At 57.5% G+C, this 15,353-nt stretch overlaps 1 protein-coding gene across 1 annotated transcript; it reads left to right on the forward strand.

Moving 5' to 3' along the window:
• Nucleotides 1–291: 291 nt before the first annotated feature.
• LOC306957552 (myosin-binding protein C, fast-type-like) lies at nucleotides 292–9,781 on the forward strand (the record flags this gene model as incomplete). Its single annotated transcript, XM_079551041.1, has 5 exons — nucleotides 292–337; nucleotides 1,667–1,726; nucleotides 2,782–2,978; nucleotides 7,374–7,506; nucleotides 9,604–9,781. Coding segments are annotated over 5 exons (614 nt in total), but the record flags the coding sequence as incomplete, so codon positions are not given.
• Between the last annotated feature and the right edge of the window lie 5,572 nt (nucleotides 9,782–15,353).

Here is a 15,353-nt window from a genome sequence, read left to right on the forward strand (position 1 = left end):
TTTGGGGGTCATTGTGGGGTCACCTTGGGGTCCCTTTGGGGTCACTCGGTTGGGGTCACTTTGGGGGTCACTCCATGGGGTCCCTTTGGGGTCACGTGGTTGGGGTCACTTTGGGGTTATTCTGGGGTCACCTTGGGGTCCCTTTGGGGTCACTCGGTTGGGGTCATTTGGGGGTCATTGTGGGGTCACTCCATGGGGTCCTTTTTGGGTCACTCGGTTGGGGTCACTTTGGGGTCATTGTGGGGTCACTTTGGGGGTCACATAGGGGTCACTTTTGGGGTCTCCCCGCAGCCCCCCGCTCCAGTGACACCAACGTCCTGCAGGCCTTCAAGCGCACGTGAGTGAGACCCCCCCCCAAATAAAAGCAATTGGGGACCCCCCCCAATTCCACCCCCAAAATCCCAAATCCCTCCATACACTCTGAGCCCCCCCCCAAAAATGGGACCCCCCCCCATAAATGGGACCCCCAAATCCTCCCCATTTATGGGACCCCCCCCACCAAACTTGGAACCCCCCATAGGTGGGACCCCCCCCCCCCAAATCCTCCCCATTTATGGGACACCCCCCCCCCCCCCCCCCCAATCTGGGAACCCCCATAGGTGGGACCCCCCCCCCAAATCCTCCCCCATTTATGGGACCCCCCCCCAAATAAACTGGGGACCCCCCCCCCCAATTCCAATCCCAAATCCCTCCATACACTCTGAGCCCCCCCCCCAAAAATGGGACCCCCCCCATAAATGGGACCCCCAAATCCTCCCCATTTATGGGACCCCCCCCCCAATCAGTGGGACCCCCCCCAATAAACTGGGGACCCCCCCCCCAATTCCGTGCCCAAATCCCTCCATACACTTTGAGCCCCCCCCAAAATGGGACCCCCCCCATAAATGGGACCCCCAAATCCTCCCCATTTATGGGACCCCCCCCCATCTGAGAACCCCCCATAAGTGGGACCCCCCCCAATAAACTGGGACCCCCCCCAATTCCGTGCCCAAATCCCTCCATACACTTTGAGCCCCCCCCAAAATGGGACCCCCCCCATAAATGGGACCACCAAATCCTCCCCATTTATGGGACCCCCCCCAAACTGAGAACCCCCCATAGGTGGGGACCCCCCCCCCCAATAAACTGGGACCCCCCCCCAATTCCAATCCCAAATCCCTCCATACACTCTGAGCCCCCCCCCAAAATGGGACCCCCCCCATAAATGAGACCCCCAAATCCTCCCCATTTATGGGACCCCCCCCCAAACTGAGAACCCCCCATAGGTGGGACCCCCCCCCCCCAATTAACTGGGGACCCCCCCCAATTCCAATCCCAAATCCCTCTGTACATTCTGAGCCCCCCCCAAAATGGGACCCCCCCCAAAAATGGGGCCCCCCCCATAAATGGGACCCCCAAATCCTCCCCATTTATGGGACCCCCCCCCCCAAATAAACTGGGCAGCCCCCCCCCCCCCAACTCCAATCCCAAATCCCTCCATACACTCTGAGCCCCCCCCCATAAACTGGGACCCCCCCATAGATGGGACCCCCCCCCCCCAAATCCTCCCCATTTTTTGCCCCCCCCCCCCCCCCCCCCAGCCCTGACCTCCCCCAGACCCCCAATTATTAACAGCCCCAACTCCTAATTAATTAATTACTGTTCCCCCCCCCCCCCCCCCCAATAGGGGCGAGGGCAAAGATGGCACGGCGGGAGAGCTGGACTTCAGCGGGCTGCTCAAAAAGAGGTGTGCAATGGGTGTGCAACGGGTGTGCAAGGAGTGTGCAAGGGGTGTGCAGTGAGTGTGCAATGAGTGTGCAAGGGGTGTGTAAGTGGGTGTGCAATGAGTGTGCAATGAGTGTGCAAGGGGTGTGCAATGAGTGTGCAAGGGGTGTGTGAGTGTGCAATGAGTGGGCAATGAGTGTGCAAGGGGTGTGCAATGAGTGTGCAATGAGTGTGCAATGAGTGTGCAAGGGGTGTGCAATGAGTGTGCAGTGAGTGTGCAATGAGTGTGCAATGAGTGTGCAAGGGGTGTGTAAGTGGGTGTGCAATGAGTGTGCGAGGGGTGTGCAATGAGTGTGCAACAAGTGTGCAAGGGGTGTCTAATGGGTGTGCAAGGGGAGGGAAAGGGTTGTGTATTGAGTGTGCAAGGGATGTGCAGTGAGTGTGCAAGGGGTGTGTAATGGGTGTGCAAGGGGTGCGCAAGGGGTGTGTAATGAGTGTGCAGGGGGTGTGCAAGAGATGTGTGCAAGGGGGTGTGCTATGAGTGTGCAAGGGGATGTGCAATGAGTGTGCAAGGGGTGTGTAATGAGTGTGTGAGGGGTGTGCAACGAGTGTGCAATGAGTGTGCAATGAATGCGCAATGAGTGTGTGAGGGGTGTGCAAGGAGTGCAATGAGTGTGAAAAGGGGTGTGCAATGAGTGTGCAAGGGGTGTGAAAAGGGGTGTGCAAGGGGTGTGTAATGAGTGTGCAACGAGTGTGTAACGAGTGTGCAAGGGGTGTGCAAAGGGAGGGGTCCCTATGGGGTCTCTATGGGGTCCCTATGGGTCCCTATGGGTTCTATGTGTCCCTATGATCCCTATGGATCCCTATGGGTCCCTATGGGTCTCTATGTCTCCCTATGTCTCCCTATGTCTCCCTATGGGTCCCTATGGGTCCCTATGGGTCTCTATGTGTCCCCTTGTCTCCCAATGTGTCCCTATGGATCTCCATGCGTCCCTATGGGTCCTTATGGGTCCCCGTGGGTCTATCAGTGTTTCTCTATGGGGTCTCACCCCTTCCTCCCCCCCCCAAAATCCCCAGGGAGATTCAGGTGGAGGAGAAGAAGAAGAAGAAGAAGGACGAGGACGACCAGTTCCCCCCCGAGATCTGGGAGCTGCTGAAGGGCGTCACCAAAAAGAGCGAGTACGAGCGCATCGCCTTCCAGTACGGCATCACCGACCTCAGGGGGATGCTGAAAAGGCTCAAAAAGGTCCACGTGGAGCCCAAAAAGAGCGAAGGTGGGGGGCTGGGGGGTCCCTATGGGTCCCTATGGGTCCCTATGTCTCCCTGTGGGTCCCTAAGGGTCCCTATGTCTCCCTATGTCTCCCTATGTCTCCCTATGTCTCCCTATGGGTCTCTATGTCTGCCTATGTTTCCCTATGGTTTTCTATGGGTCTTTATGTCTCCCCATGTCTCCCTATGGGTTCCTATGTCTCCCAATGGTTCCCTATGGGTCTCTATGGGTCCCTATGTCTCCCTACGTCTCCCTATGTCTCCCTATGTCTCCCTACGGGTCCCTATGGGTCCCTATGTCTCCCTATGTCTCCCTATGGGTCCCTATGGGTCCCTATGTCTCCCTATGTCTCCCTATGTCTCCCTATGTGTCCTTATGTCTCCCTATGGGTCCCTATGGATCCATATGTCTCCCTATGGGTCCCTATGGGTCCCTATGTCTCCCTATGTCTCCCTATGGGTCTCTATGTCTGCCTATGTTTCCCTATGGTTTTCTATGGGTCTTTATGTCTCCCCATGTCTCCCTATGGGTTCCTATGTCTCCCAATGGTTCCCTATGGGTCTCTATGGGTCCCTACGTCTCCCTATGTCTCCCTATGTCTCCCTACGGGTCCCTATGGGTCCCTATGTCTCCCTATGTCTCCCTATGGGTCCCTATGGGTCCCTATGTCTCCCTATGTCTCCCTATGTCTCCCTATGTGTCCTTATGTCTCCCTATGGGTCCCTATGGATCCATATGTCTCCCTATGGGTCCCTATGGGTCCCTATGTCTCCCTATGTCTCCCTATGTCTCCCTATGGGTCCCTATGGGTCCCTATGTCTCCCTATGTCTCCCTATGTCTCCCTATGGGTTCCTATGGGTCCCTATGTCTCCCTGTGTCTCCCTATGGGTCCCTATGAGTCCCTATGTCTCCCTATGTCTCCCTATGTCTCCCTATGTGTCCTTATGTCTCCCTATGGGTCCCTATGGGTCCCTGTGTCTCCCTATGTCTCCCTATGGGTCCCTATGGGTCCCTGTGTCTCCCTATGTCTCCCTATGGGTCCCTATGTGTCCCTATGTCTCCCTATGGGTCCCTATGGGTCCCTATGTCTCCCTATGTCTCCCTATGTCTCCCTATGGGTCCCTATGTCTCCCTATGGGTCCCTATGGGTCCCTATGTCTCCCTATGGGTCCCTATGGGTCCCTGTGTCTCCCTATGTCTCCCTATGTCTCCCTATGTGTCCTTATGTCTCCCTATGGGTCCCTATGGGTCCCTGTGTCTCCCTATGTCTCCCTATGGGTCCCTATGGGTCCCTGTGTCTCCCTATGTCTCCCTATGGGTCCCTATGTGTCCCTATGTCTCCCTATGGGTCCCTATGGGTCCCTATGTCTCCCTATGTCTCCCTGTGTCTCCCTATGTCTCCCTATGGGTCCCTATGGGTCCCTATGTCTCCCTATGTCTCCCTATGTCTCCCTATGTGTCCTTATGTCTCCCTAGGGTCCCTATGGGTCCCTATGTCTCCCTATGGGTCCCTATGGGTCCCTATGTCTCCCTATGTCTCCCTATGTCTCCCTATGTGTCCTTATGTCTCCCTATGGGTCCCTATGGGTCCCTGTGTCTCCCTATGTCTCCCTATGGGTCCCTATGGGTCCCTGTGTCTCCCTATGTCTCCCTATGGGTCCCTATGTGTCCCTATGTCTCCCTATGGGTCCCTATGGGTCCCTATGTCTCCCTATGTCTCCCTATGTCTCCCTATGTCTCCCTATGGGTCCCTATGGGTCCCTATGTCTCCCTATGTCTCCCTATGTCTCCCTATGTGTCCTTATGTCTCCCTATGGGTCCCTATGGGTCCCTATGTCTCCCTATGGGTCCCTATGGGTCCCTATGTCTCCCTATGTCTCCCTATGTCTCCCTATGTGTCCTTATGTCTCCCTATGGGTCCCTATGGGTCCCTGTGTCTCCCTATGTCTCCCTATGGGTCCCTATGGGTCCCTATGTCTCCCTATGGGTCCCTATGTGTCCCTATGTCTCCCTATGGGTCCCTATGGGTCCCTATGGGTCCCTATGTCTCCCTATGTCTCCCTATGTCTCCCTATGGGTCCCTATGGGTCCCTATGTCTCCCTATGTCTCCCTATGTCTCCCTGTGTGTCCTTATGTCTCCCTATGGGTCCCTATGGGTCCCTATGTCTCCCTATGTCTCCCTATGGGTCCCTATGGGTCCCTATGTCTCCCTATGTCTCCCTATGGGTCCCTATGGGTCCCTATGTCTCCCTGTGTCTCCCTATGGGTCCCTATGTCTCCCTATGGGTCCTTATGGGTCCCTATGGGTCCCTATGTCTCCCTATGGGTCCCTATGTCTCCCTATGGGTCCCTATGTCTCCCTATGGGTCCCTATGGGTCCCTATGTCTCCCTATGTCTCCCTATGTCTCCCTATGTCTCCCTATGGGTCCCTATGTCTCCCTATGTCTCCCTATGTCTCCCTATGTCTCCCTATGGGTCCCTATGGGTCCCTATGTCTCCCTATGTCTCCCTATGTCTCCCTGTGTGTCCTTATGTCTCCCTATGGGTCCCTATGGGTCCCTATGTCTCCCTATGGGTCCCTATGGGTCCCTATGTCTCCCTATGTCTCCCTATGTCTCCCTATGTCTCCTATGGGTCCCTATGGGTCCCTATGTCTCCCTGTGTCTCCCTATGGGTCCCTATGTCTCCCTATGGGTCCCTATGGGTCCCTGTGTCTCCCTATGTCTCCCTATGGGTCCCTATGGGTCCCTATGTCTCCCTATGGGTCCCTATGGGTCTATATGGGTCCCTATGTCTTCCTATGGGTCCCTATGGGTCTTCATGTGTCCCTATGTGTCCCTATGGGTCTCTATGTCTCCCTATGGGTCCCTGTGTCTCCGTATGGGCTGGGGGGGTGTGGGTGGTGTGGGGTCATATAGGGGGTGTGGGGTTATGGGGGGCTATGGGGGGATGGAGGGAGGTGGGGGGATGCTGAAAAGGCTCCAAAAGGTCCACGTGGAGCCCAAAAAGAGCGAAGGTGGGGGGCTGGGGGGGCTGGGGGTGGCTGGGGGTATGGGGGGCTGGGGATATGGGGGGGTATGGAGGGTTATGGGGGTGTGGGGTTATGGGGCGATGCTGAAAAGGCTCCAAAAGGTCCACGTGGAGCCCAAAAAGAGTGAAGGTGGGGGGCTGGGGGTCCCTATGTCTCCCAGTGGGTCCCTGTGGGTCCCTATGGGTCCCTATGGGTCCCTGTGGGTCCCTATGGGTCCCTATGTCTCCCTATGGGTCCCTATGGGTCTCTATGTCTCCCTAAGGGTTCCCATGCGTCTCTATGTCTCCCCATGTCTCCCTATGTCTCCCTATGTCTCCCTATGTCTCCCTATGGGTCCCTATGGGTCTCTATGTCTCCCTATGTGTCCCTATGGGCCCCTATGTCTCCCTATGGGTCCCAATGGGCCCCTATGTCTCCCTGTGGGTCCCTATTGGTCTCTATGTCTCCCTATGTCTCCCTATGGGTCCCTATCCCAATGGGTCCCTATGTCTCCCTGTGGGCCCCTATGGGTCCCTATGTCTCCCTATGGGTCCCTGTGTCTCCGTATGGGGCTGGGGGGGTGTGGGGTCATATAGGGGGTGTGGGGTTATGGGGGGTATGGGGGGTTATGGGGGGTGGGGGATGGAGGGAGGTGGGGGATGCTGAAATGGGTCCAGAAGGTCCACGTGGAGCTCTATGGGGTGCTGGGGTTCCTGTGGGGCCATATGGGGTCATTTAGGGTCCTGTGGGGCCCTATGAGGTCCAATTGGGGTTCTGTGGGACCATATGGGGCACTGTGGGGTCCTGTGGGGCCCTATGGGGTCATTTAGGGTCCTGTGGGGCCCTATGGGTTCAACTGGGGTCCTGTGGGTCCCTATGGGGTCATTTGGGGTCCAGTGGGGCCATATGGGCACTGTGGGGTCCTGTGGGGCCCTATGGGGTCAATTGGGGTCCTGTGGGACCAATTGGGGCACTGTGGGTCCTGTGGGCTCTATGGGGTCATTTGGGGTCCTGTGGGGCACTATGGGTCATTTGGTATTCTTTGGGGCCATATAGGGTCATTTGGGGTTCTGTGGGACCATATGGGGCACTGTGGGGTCCTGTGGGTCCCTATGGGGTCATTTGGGGTCCTGTGGAACCATATGAGGCACTGGGGTCCTGTGGGTCCCTATGGGGTCATTTGGGGTCCTGTGGGACCATATGGGGTCATTTGGGGTCTTGTGGGACCATATGGGGCACTGTGGGGTCCTGTGGGGCCCTATGGGGTCAATTGGGGTCCTGTGGGGCCCTATGGGGTCATTTGGAGTCCTGTGGGACCATATGGGGCACTGTGGGGTCCTGTGGGGCCCTATGGGGTCATTTGGGGTCCCGTTTCTGCCCCCCCAGCGTTCATCCGGAAGTTGGACCCGGCCTACCAGGTGGACAAAGGGAACAAAATCAAACTGGTGGTGGAGCTGAGCGACCCCGACCTGCCCCTAAAGTGGTACAAGAACGGGCAGCTGATCAAACCCAGCACCAAGTGAGTGTGGGGCAGTGAGGGAAAGGGGCAGTGGGGGCATTGGGGGCTGTGGGGGCAATGGGGGCATTGGGGCATTAGGGGCAATGGGGGCAATGGGGGCAATGGAGGCATTGGGGGCTGTGGGGGGCAATGGGGGCAATGGGGGGCAATGGGGGCATTGGGGGCAATGGGGGCATTGGGGGCAATGGGGGCATTGGGGGCATTGGGGGCATTGGGGGCAATTGGGGGCAATGGGGCATTGGGGGCAATGGGGCATTGGGGCATTGGGGGCAATGGGGGCAATGGGGGCAATGGGGGCAAATGGGGGCAATGGGGGCATTGGGGGCATTGGGGGCAATGGGGGCATTGGGGGCCCACACACCCCACACACACCCCACACTGACCCCACACTGACCCCATAACCCCATAGTGACCCCATAACCCCAAAACCCCACTGACCCCATACTGACCCCATAACCCCAAAACCCACACTGACCCCATAACCCCCCACGGACCCCATAACCCCACACTGACCCCACAACCCCATAGTGACCCCATAACCCCATACTGACCCCACAACCCCATAGTGACCCCATAACCCCATAACCCCATACTGACCCCATAACCCCACACTGATCCCACACCCCATACTGGCCCATAACCCCCCACGGACCCCATAACCCCACACAGACCCCACAACCCCACACTGACACCACAACCCCATAGTGACCCCATAACCCCACTGACCCCATACTGACCCCATAACCCCATAAACCCCACACTGACCCCACAACCCCATACTGACCCCATAACCCCCCACGGACCCCATAACCCCATACTGACCCTATAACCCCCAGGTACGTGTTTGAGAACGTGGGCCTGAAGCGCATCCTCACCATCCACAAACACCCCATACTGACCCCATAACCCCACACTGACCCCATAACCCCACACTGACCCCATAACCCCATAGTGACCCATAACCCACACTGACCCCATAACCCCACACTGACCCCATAACCCCACACCCCCAGGTACGTGTTTGAGAACGTGGGCCTGAAGCGCATCCTCACCATCCACAAACACCCCATACTGACCCCATAACCCCACACTGAGCCCATAACCCCATAGTGACCCCATAACCCCACACTGACCCCATAACCCCACACTGACCCCATAACCCCACACTGACCCCATAACCCCACACTGACCCATAGTGACCCCATAACCCCATAACCCCACACCTGATCCCACACCCCATACTGACCCCATAACCCCCACGGACCCCATAACCCCATACTGACCCCACACCCCCCACTGACCCCATAACCTCATAACCCCACACTGCCCCCATAACCCCATACTGACACACTGACCCCAAACACCCCATACTGACCCCATAACCCCACACTGAGCCCATAACCCCACACTGAGCCCATAACCCCATACTGACCCCATAACCCCATACTGACCCCATAACCCCACACTGAGCCCATAACCCCATACTGACCCCATAACCCCATACTGAGCCCATAACCCCACACTGAGCCCATAACCCCACACTGAGCCCATAACCCCACACTGACCCCATAACCCCATAGTGACCCCATAACCCCACACCCCCAGGTACGTGTTTGAGAACGTGGGCCTGAAGCGCATCCTCACCATCCACAAACACCCCATACTGACCCCATAACCCCACACTGACCCCATAACCCCATAGTGACCCCATAACCCCACACTGACCCCATAACCCCACACTGACCCCATAACCCCATAGTGACCCCATAACCCCACACTGACCCCATAACCCCACACTGACCCCATAACCCCATAGTGACCCCATAGCCCCACACCCCCAGGTACGTGTTTGAGAACGTGGGCCTGAAGCGCATCCTCACCATCCACAAACACCCCATACTGACCCCATAACCCCACACTGACCCCATAACCCCACACTGACCACATAACCCCATAGTGACCCCATAACCCCACACTGACCCCATAACCCCATAGTGACCCCATAACCCCATAGTGACCCCATAACCCCACACTGACCCCATAACCCCACACTGACCCCATAACCCCATAGTGACCCCATAACCCCACACCCCCCAGGTACGTGTTTGAGAACGTGGGCCTGAAGCGCATCCTCACCATCCACAAATGCTCTCTGGCCGACGACGCCGCCTACGAGTGCCGCGTCAACGACGAGAAATGCTTCACCGAGGTCTTCGTTAAAGGTGCCGCTAACGAGCTGCAGGACGGACCGGAAACGGCCCTTCAACATCCATAAACGTCCCATCAATGTCCCATAAACATCCCATAATGTCCCATAAACGGCCCATAGACATCCCATAACGTCCCCATAAGTGTCCCATCAATGTCCCATCAATGTCCATCCTATCAATGTCCCATAAACATCCCATAAACGGCCCATAAACATCCATAAATATCCATAAACATCCCATCAGTGTCCCATAAACATCCCATAAATGTCCCATAAACGTCCATAAACATCCCATAAGTGTTCCATAAACGTCCCATAAACATCCATAAACATCCCATAAACATCCCATAACTGTTCCATAAACGTCCCATAAACATCCATAAACATCCCATAAACGTCCCATCCATGTCCCATAAACATCCCATAAACATCCCATTAAACATCCCATAAACGTCCCATAAACATCCATAACTGTTCCATAAACATCCCATAAGCATCCATAAACATCCCATAATGTGCCATAAACATCCCATAACTGTTCCATAAACATCCCATAAACATCCATAAGCATCCCATAATGTGCCATAAACATCCCATAATGTGCCATAAACATCCATAAACATCCCATAATGTCCCATAAACATCCCATAAACATCCCATAATGTGCCATAAACATCCCATAAACATCCATAATGTGCCATAAACATCCCATAATGTCCATAAACATCCCATAAACATCCCATAAACATCCCATAAACATCCATAATTGTCCCCTAAACGTCCCATAGCCAATAACCCCACACAACCCCATATGACCCCCTATAACCCTATATGACCCCATACGACCCCCTATGACCCCATATTACCCCATATGACCCCTGTGACTCCCATATTACCCCATACCCCCCTATGACCCCCTATGACCCCATATGACCCCATATTACCCCTATGACCCCATATGACCCCATATGACCCCTGTGACCCCACATGACCCCATACCCCCCTGTGACCCCATATGACCTCATATGACCCTCTACAACCCCCCATACCCCCCTATGACCCCCTATGACCCCATATCCTCTATAACCCCCCCTATGACCCCATACACGACCCCCTATGACCCCATACCCCCACTATGACCCCCTATGACCCCATATGACCCCATACGACCCCATACACCCCATACCCCCCTATGACCCCACACGACCCCATACCCCCCCTATGACCCCCATGACCCCATACCCCCATACGCCCCCTATGACCCCCTGACCCCATACACCCCATACCCCTCCTATGACCCCATATGACCCCATACTCCCCCTATAACCCACTATGACCCCATACCCCCCATACCCCCTCCATGACCCCATATGACCCCTATGACCCCCCATCACCCCCGTGACCCCCCGTGACCCCTATGCCCCCCTATGACCCCATACCCCCCCATGACCCCCCATGACCCCATGACCCCTATGACCCCCTATAAACCCCTATGACCCCCTATGACCCCATACTCCCCCTATAACCCCCTATGACCCCCATGACCCCCATGACCCCATATGACCCCTCATGACCCCTATGCCCCCCCATGACCCCCCATGCCCCCTATGCCCCCCTATGCCCCCCTATGACCCCATATAACCCCCTATAACTCCGTATGACCCCATACCCCCCATGACCCCCCATGACCCCCATACCCCTCCTATAAGCCCCTATGACCCCATACTCCCCCTATGACCCCATAACCCCTTATGACCTCTATGACCCCTATGACCCTCCTATGACTCCCTATGATGCCCTATGACCCCATACCCCCCCTGTAACCCCCTATGCCCCCCTATGACCCCCCATATGACCCCGTACTCCCCCTATGACCCCCTATGACCCCATACAACCCCCCATATGACCCCCCGTGGCCCCCCGTGACCCCTATGCCCCCCTATGACCCCTTCCCCCCCCATTACCCCCCATCACCCCCATGACCCCCATGACCCCCATGACCCCTATGACCCCCGTGACCCCCCATCACCCCCGTAACCCCCCATGACCCCCATGACCCCTATGTCCCCTATGACCCCCGTGACCCCCATGACCCTCGTGACCCCCCGTGACCCTTATGCCCCCCCATGACCCCATATGACCCCCTATAGCCCCCTATAGCCCCCTATGACCCCCATGACCCCTATGACCACATGACCCCCCATGACCCCCCGTGACCCCTATGCCCCCCTATGACCCCATACCCCCCCATATGACCCCCCATCACCCCCATGACCCCTATGACCCCCATGACCCCCGTGACCCCCCGTGACCCCTATGCCCCGCTATGACCCCATACCCCCCCTATTACCCCCCATGACCCCCTATGACACCCTATGACCCCATACTCCCCCTATAACCCCTACGATCCCCTATGACCCCCGTGACCCCTATGCCCCCCATGACCCCATATGACCCCCATTTAGCCCCCTATAGCCCCCTATGACCCCCATGACCCCCGTGACCCCTATGACCCCCATGACCTCCCATGAACCCCGTGACCCCCCATGACCCATATGACCCCCGTGACACCCCATGACCCCCGTGACACCCGTGACCCCCGTGACCCCCCGTGACCTCCCATGACCCCTATGACCACCGTGACCCCCATGACCCCCGTGACCCCCCGTGACCCCTATGCCCCCCTATGACGCCATACCCCCCCTATGACCCCCCATATGACCCCGTACTCCCCCTATTACTCCCTACGACCCCATATCCCCCCTATGCCCCCTATGACCCCATACCCCCCCTATGACCCCCCATCACCCCCATGACCCCTATGATGCCTATGACCCCCATGACCCCTATGACCCCTATGACCCCCGTGACCCCCACGACCCCCGTGACCCCCCGTGACCCCTATGCCCCCCTATGACCCCATACCCCCCCATGACTCCCCATGACCCCCATGAGCCCTATGACGCCTATGACCCCCATGACCCCTGTGACCCCCATGACCCCCATGACCCCTATGACCCCCGTGACCCCCACGACCCCCGTGACCCCCCGTGACCCCTATGCCCCCCTATGACCCCATACCCCCCCTATGACTCCCCATGACCCCCATGAGCCCTATGACGCCTATGACCCCCATGACCCCTATGACCCCCATGACCCCCATGACCCCTATGACCCCTATGACCCCCGTGACCCCCACGACCCCCGTGACCCCCCGTGACCCCATACCCCCGTGCGGTGCAGAGCCTCCGGTGACGGTGGTGCGCGGGCTGGAGGACCAGCAGGTGGTGGTGGGCGACCGCGTGGTGCTGGAGGCCGAGGTGTCCGAGGAGGGGGCGCAGGTCATGTGGTACGGCAACGCCCAGGGGCATCCTATAGGGCGCCCCATAGGGACCCCATAGCGCCCCATAGGGACCCCATAACACCCCATAGGGCATCCTATAGGGCGCCCCATAGGGACCCCATAACACCCCATAGGGACCCTATAACACCCCATAGGGCATCCTATAGGGCGCCCCATAGGGACCCCATAACACCCCATAACACCCCCTAGGGCGCCCCATAGACGCCCCATAGGGCGCCCCATAGGGACCCCATAGAGACCCCATAACATCCCATAGACACCCCATAGACACCCCAGAGACACCCCATAACACCCCATAGGGCGCCCCATAGAGACCCCGTAGGGTGCCCCATAGAGACCCCAGAGAGACCCCATAGAACCCCATAGGGACCCCATAACACCCCATAGGGCATCCTATAGGGCGCCCCATAGGGACCCCATAACACCCTATAGGGCGCCCCATAGACACCCCATAGACACCCCATAGATACCCCATAGGGACCCCATAGGGAACCCATAGGGCGCCCCATAGATACCCTATAACACCCCATAGGGCATCCTATAGGGCGCCCCATAGGGACCCCATAACACCCCATAACACCCCACAGGGTGCCCCATAGACACCCCATAGGGCGCCCCATAGGGACCCCATAGGGACCCCATAGGGCGCCCCATAGGGACCCCATAACACCCCATAGGGTGCCCCATAGAGACCCCATAGAGACCCCATAGAACCCCATAGGGCACCCCATAGAGACCCCATAACACCCCACAGGGCGCCCCATAGAGACCCCATAGAACTCCATATGGCGCCCCATAGAGACCCCATAGAGACCCCATAACACCCCATAGGGCGCCCCAGAGAGACCCCATAACACCCCATAGGGACCCCATAGAGACCCCATAACACCCCATAACACCCCATAGGGCGCCCCATAGAGACCCCACAGAGACCCCATAACACCCCATAGGGCCCCCATAGACACCCCATAACACCCCATAGGGCGCCCCATAGAGACCTCAGAGAGACCCCATAGGGCGCCCCATAGGGACCCCATAACACCCCATAACACCCCATAAGTCGCCCCATAGAGACCCCAGAGAGACCCCAGAGAGACCCCAGAGAGACCCCATAACACCCCATAGGGCGCCCCATAGAGACCCCAGAGAGACCCCATAGGGCGCCCCGTAGGGACCCCATAACACCCCATAACACCCCATAAGTCGCCCCATAGAGACCCCAGAGAGACCCCAGAGAGACCCCATAACACCCCATAGGGCGCCCCATAGAGACCCCATAGAGACCCCATAACACCCAATAGGGCGCCCCATAGAGACCCCATAGAGACCCCATAGAACCCCATAGGGCACCCCATAGAGAGCCCATAACACCCCATAGAGACCCCATAGAGACCCCATAGAGACCCCATAACGCCCCATAGAGACCCCATAGGGACCCCTTAGAGACCCCATAGGGACCCCGTAACACCCCATAGAGACCCCTTAGAGATCTCCTATAACCCCACAGAGACTCCATAACCCCAAATAACTCCATGCAGCCCCCAAATAACCCCATTGAACCCCATAGAACCCCCTGCAGACCCCATAGAACCCCCCACAGACCCCAAATAGCCCCATAGAACCCCATAGAACCCCCCTCAAACCCCATAGAACCCCCCGCAGACCCCATAGAACCCCATAGAACCCCCCTAAGACCCCACAACTCCTCTCAGACCCCATAGAACCCCACACAGACCCCATAGAACCCCATAGAACCCCCATAGAACCCCATAGAACCCCCCGCAGATGCCATAGAACCCCCAACAGACCCCATAGAACCCCATAGAACCCCCTGCAGACCCCATAACTCCCCTCAGACCCCCTAGAACCCCACACAGACCCCATAACCCCCCGCAGACCCCATAGAACCCCCATCAGACCCCATAGAACCCCATAGAACCCCACATAACCCCCCACAGACCCCATATAACCCCATACAGACCCCATCAGACCCCATAGAACCCCATAGAACCCCACAGAACCCCCCTAAGACCCCATAGAACCCCATAGAACCCCATATAACCCCCCACAGACCCCAAATAACCGCATAGAACCACATAGAATCCCCCGCAGACCCCACAACTCCCCTAGAACCCCATAGAACCCCCCGCAGACCCCATAGAACCCCACACAGCCCCCAAATAACCCCATACAACCCCACACAGACCCCATAGAAGCCCCCACAGACCCCATAGAACCCCCTGCAGACCCCATAGAACCCCATAGAACCCCACA

The sequence above is a fragment of the Tetrao urogallus genome (genome assembly GCF_951394365.1).
Source record: "Tetrao urogallus genome assembly, contig: scaffold_248, whole genome shotgun sequence".
In the NCBI taxonomy this organism is placed as follows: domain Eukaryota; kingdom Metazoa; phylum Chordata; class Aves; order Galliformes; family Phasianidae; genus Tetrao; species Tetrao urogallus.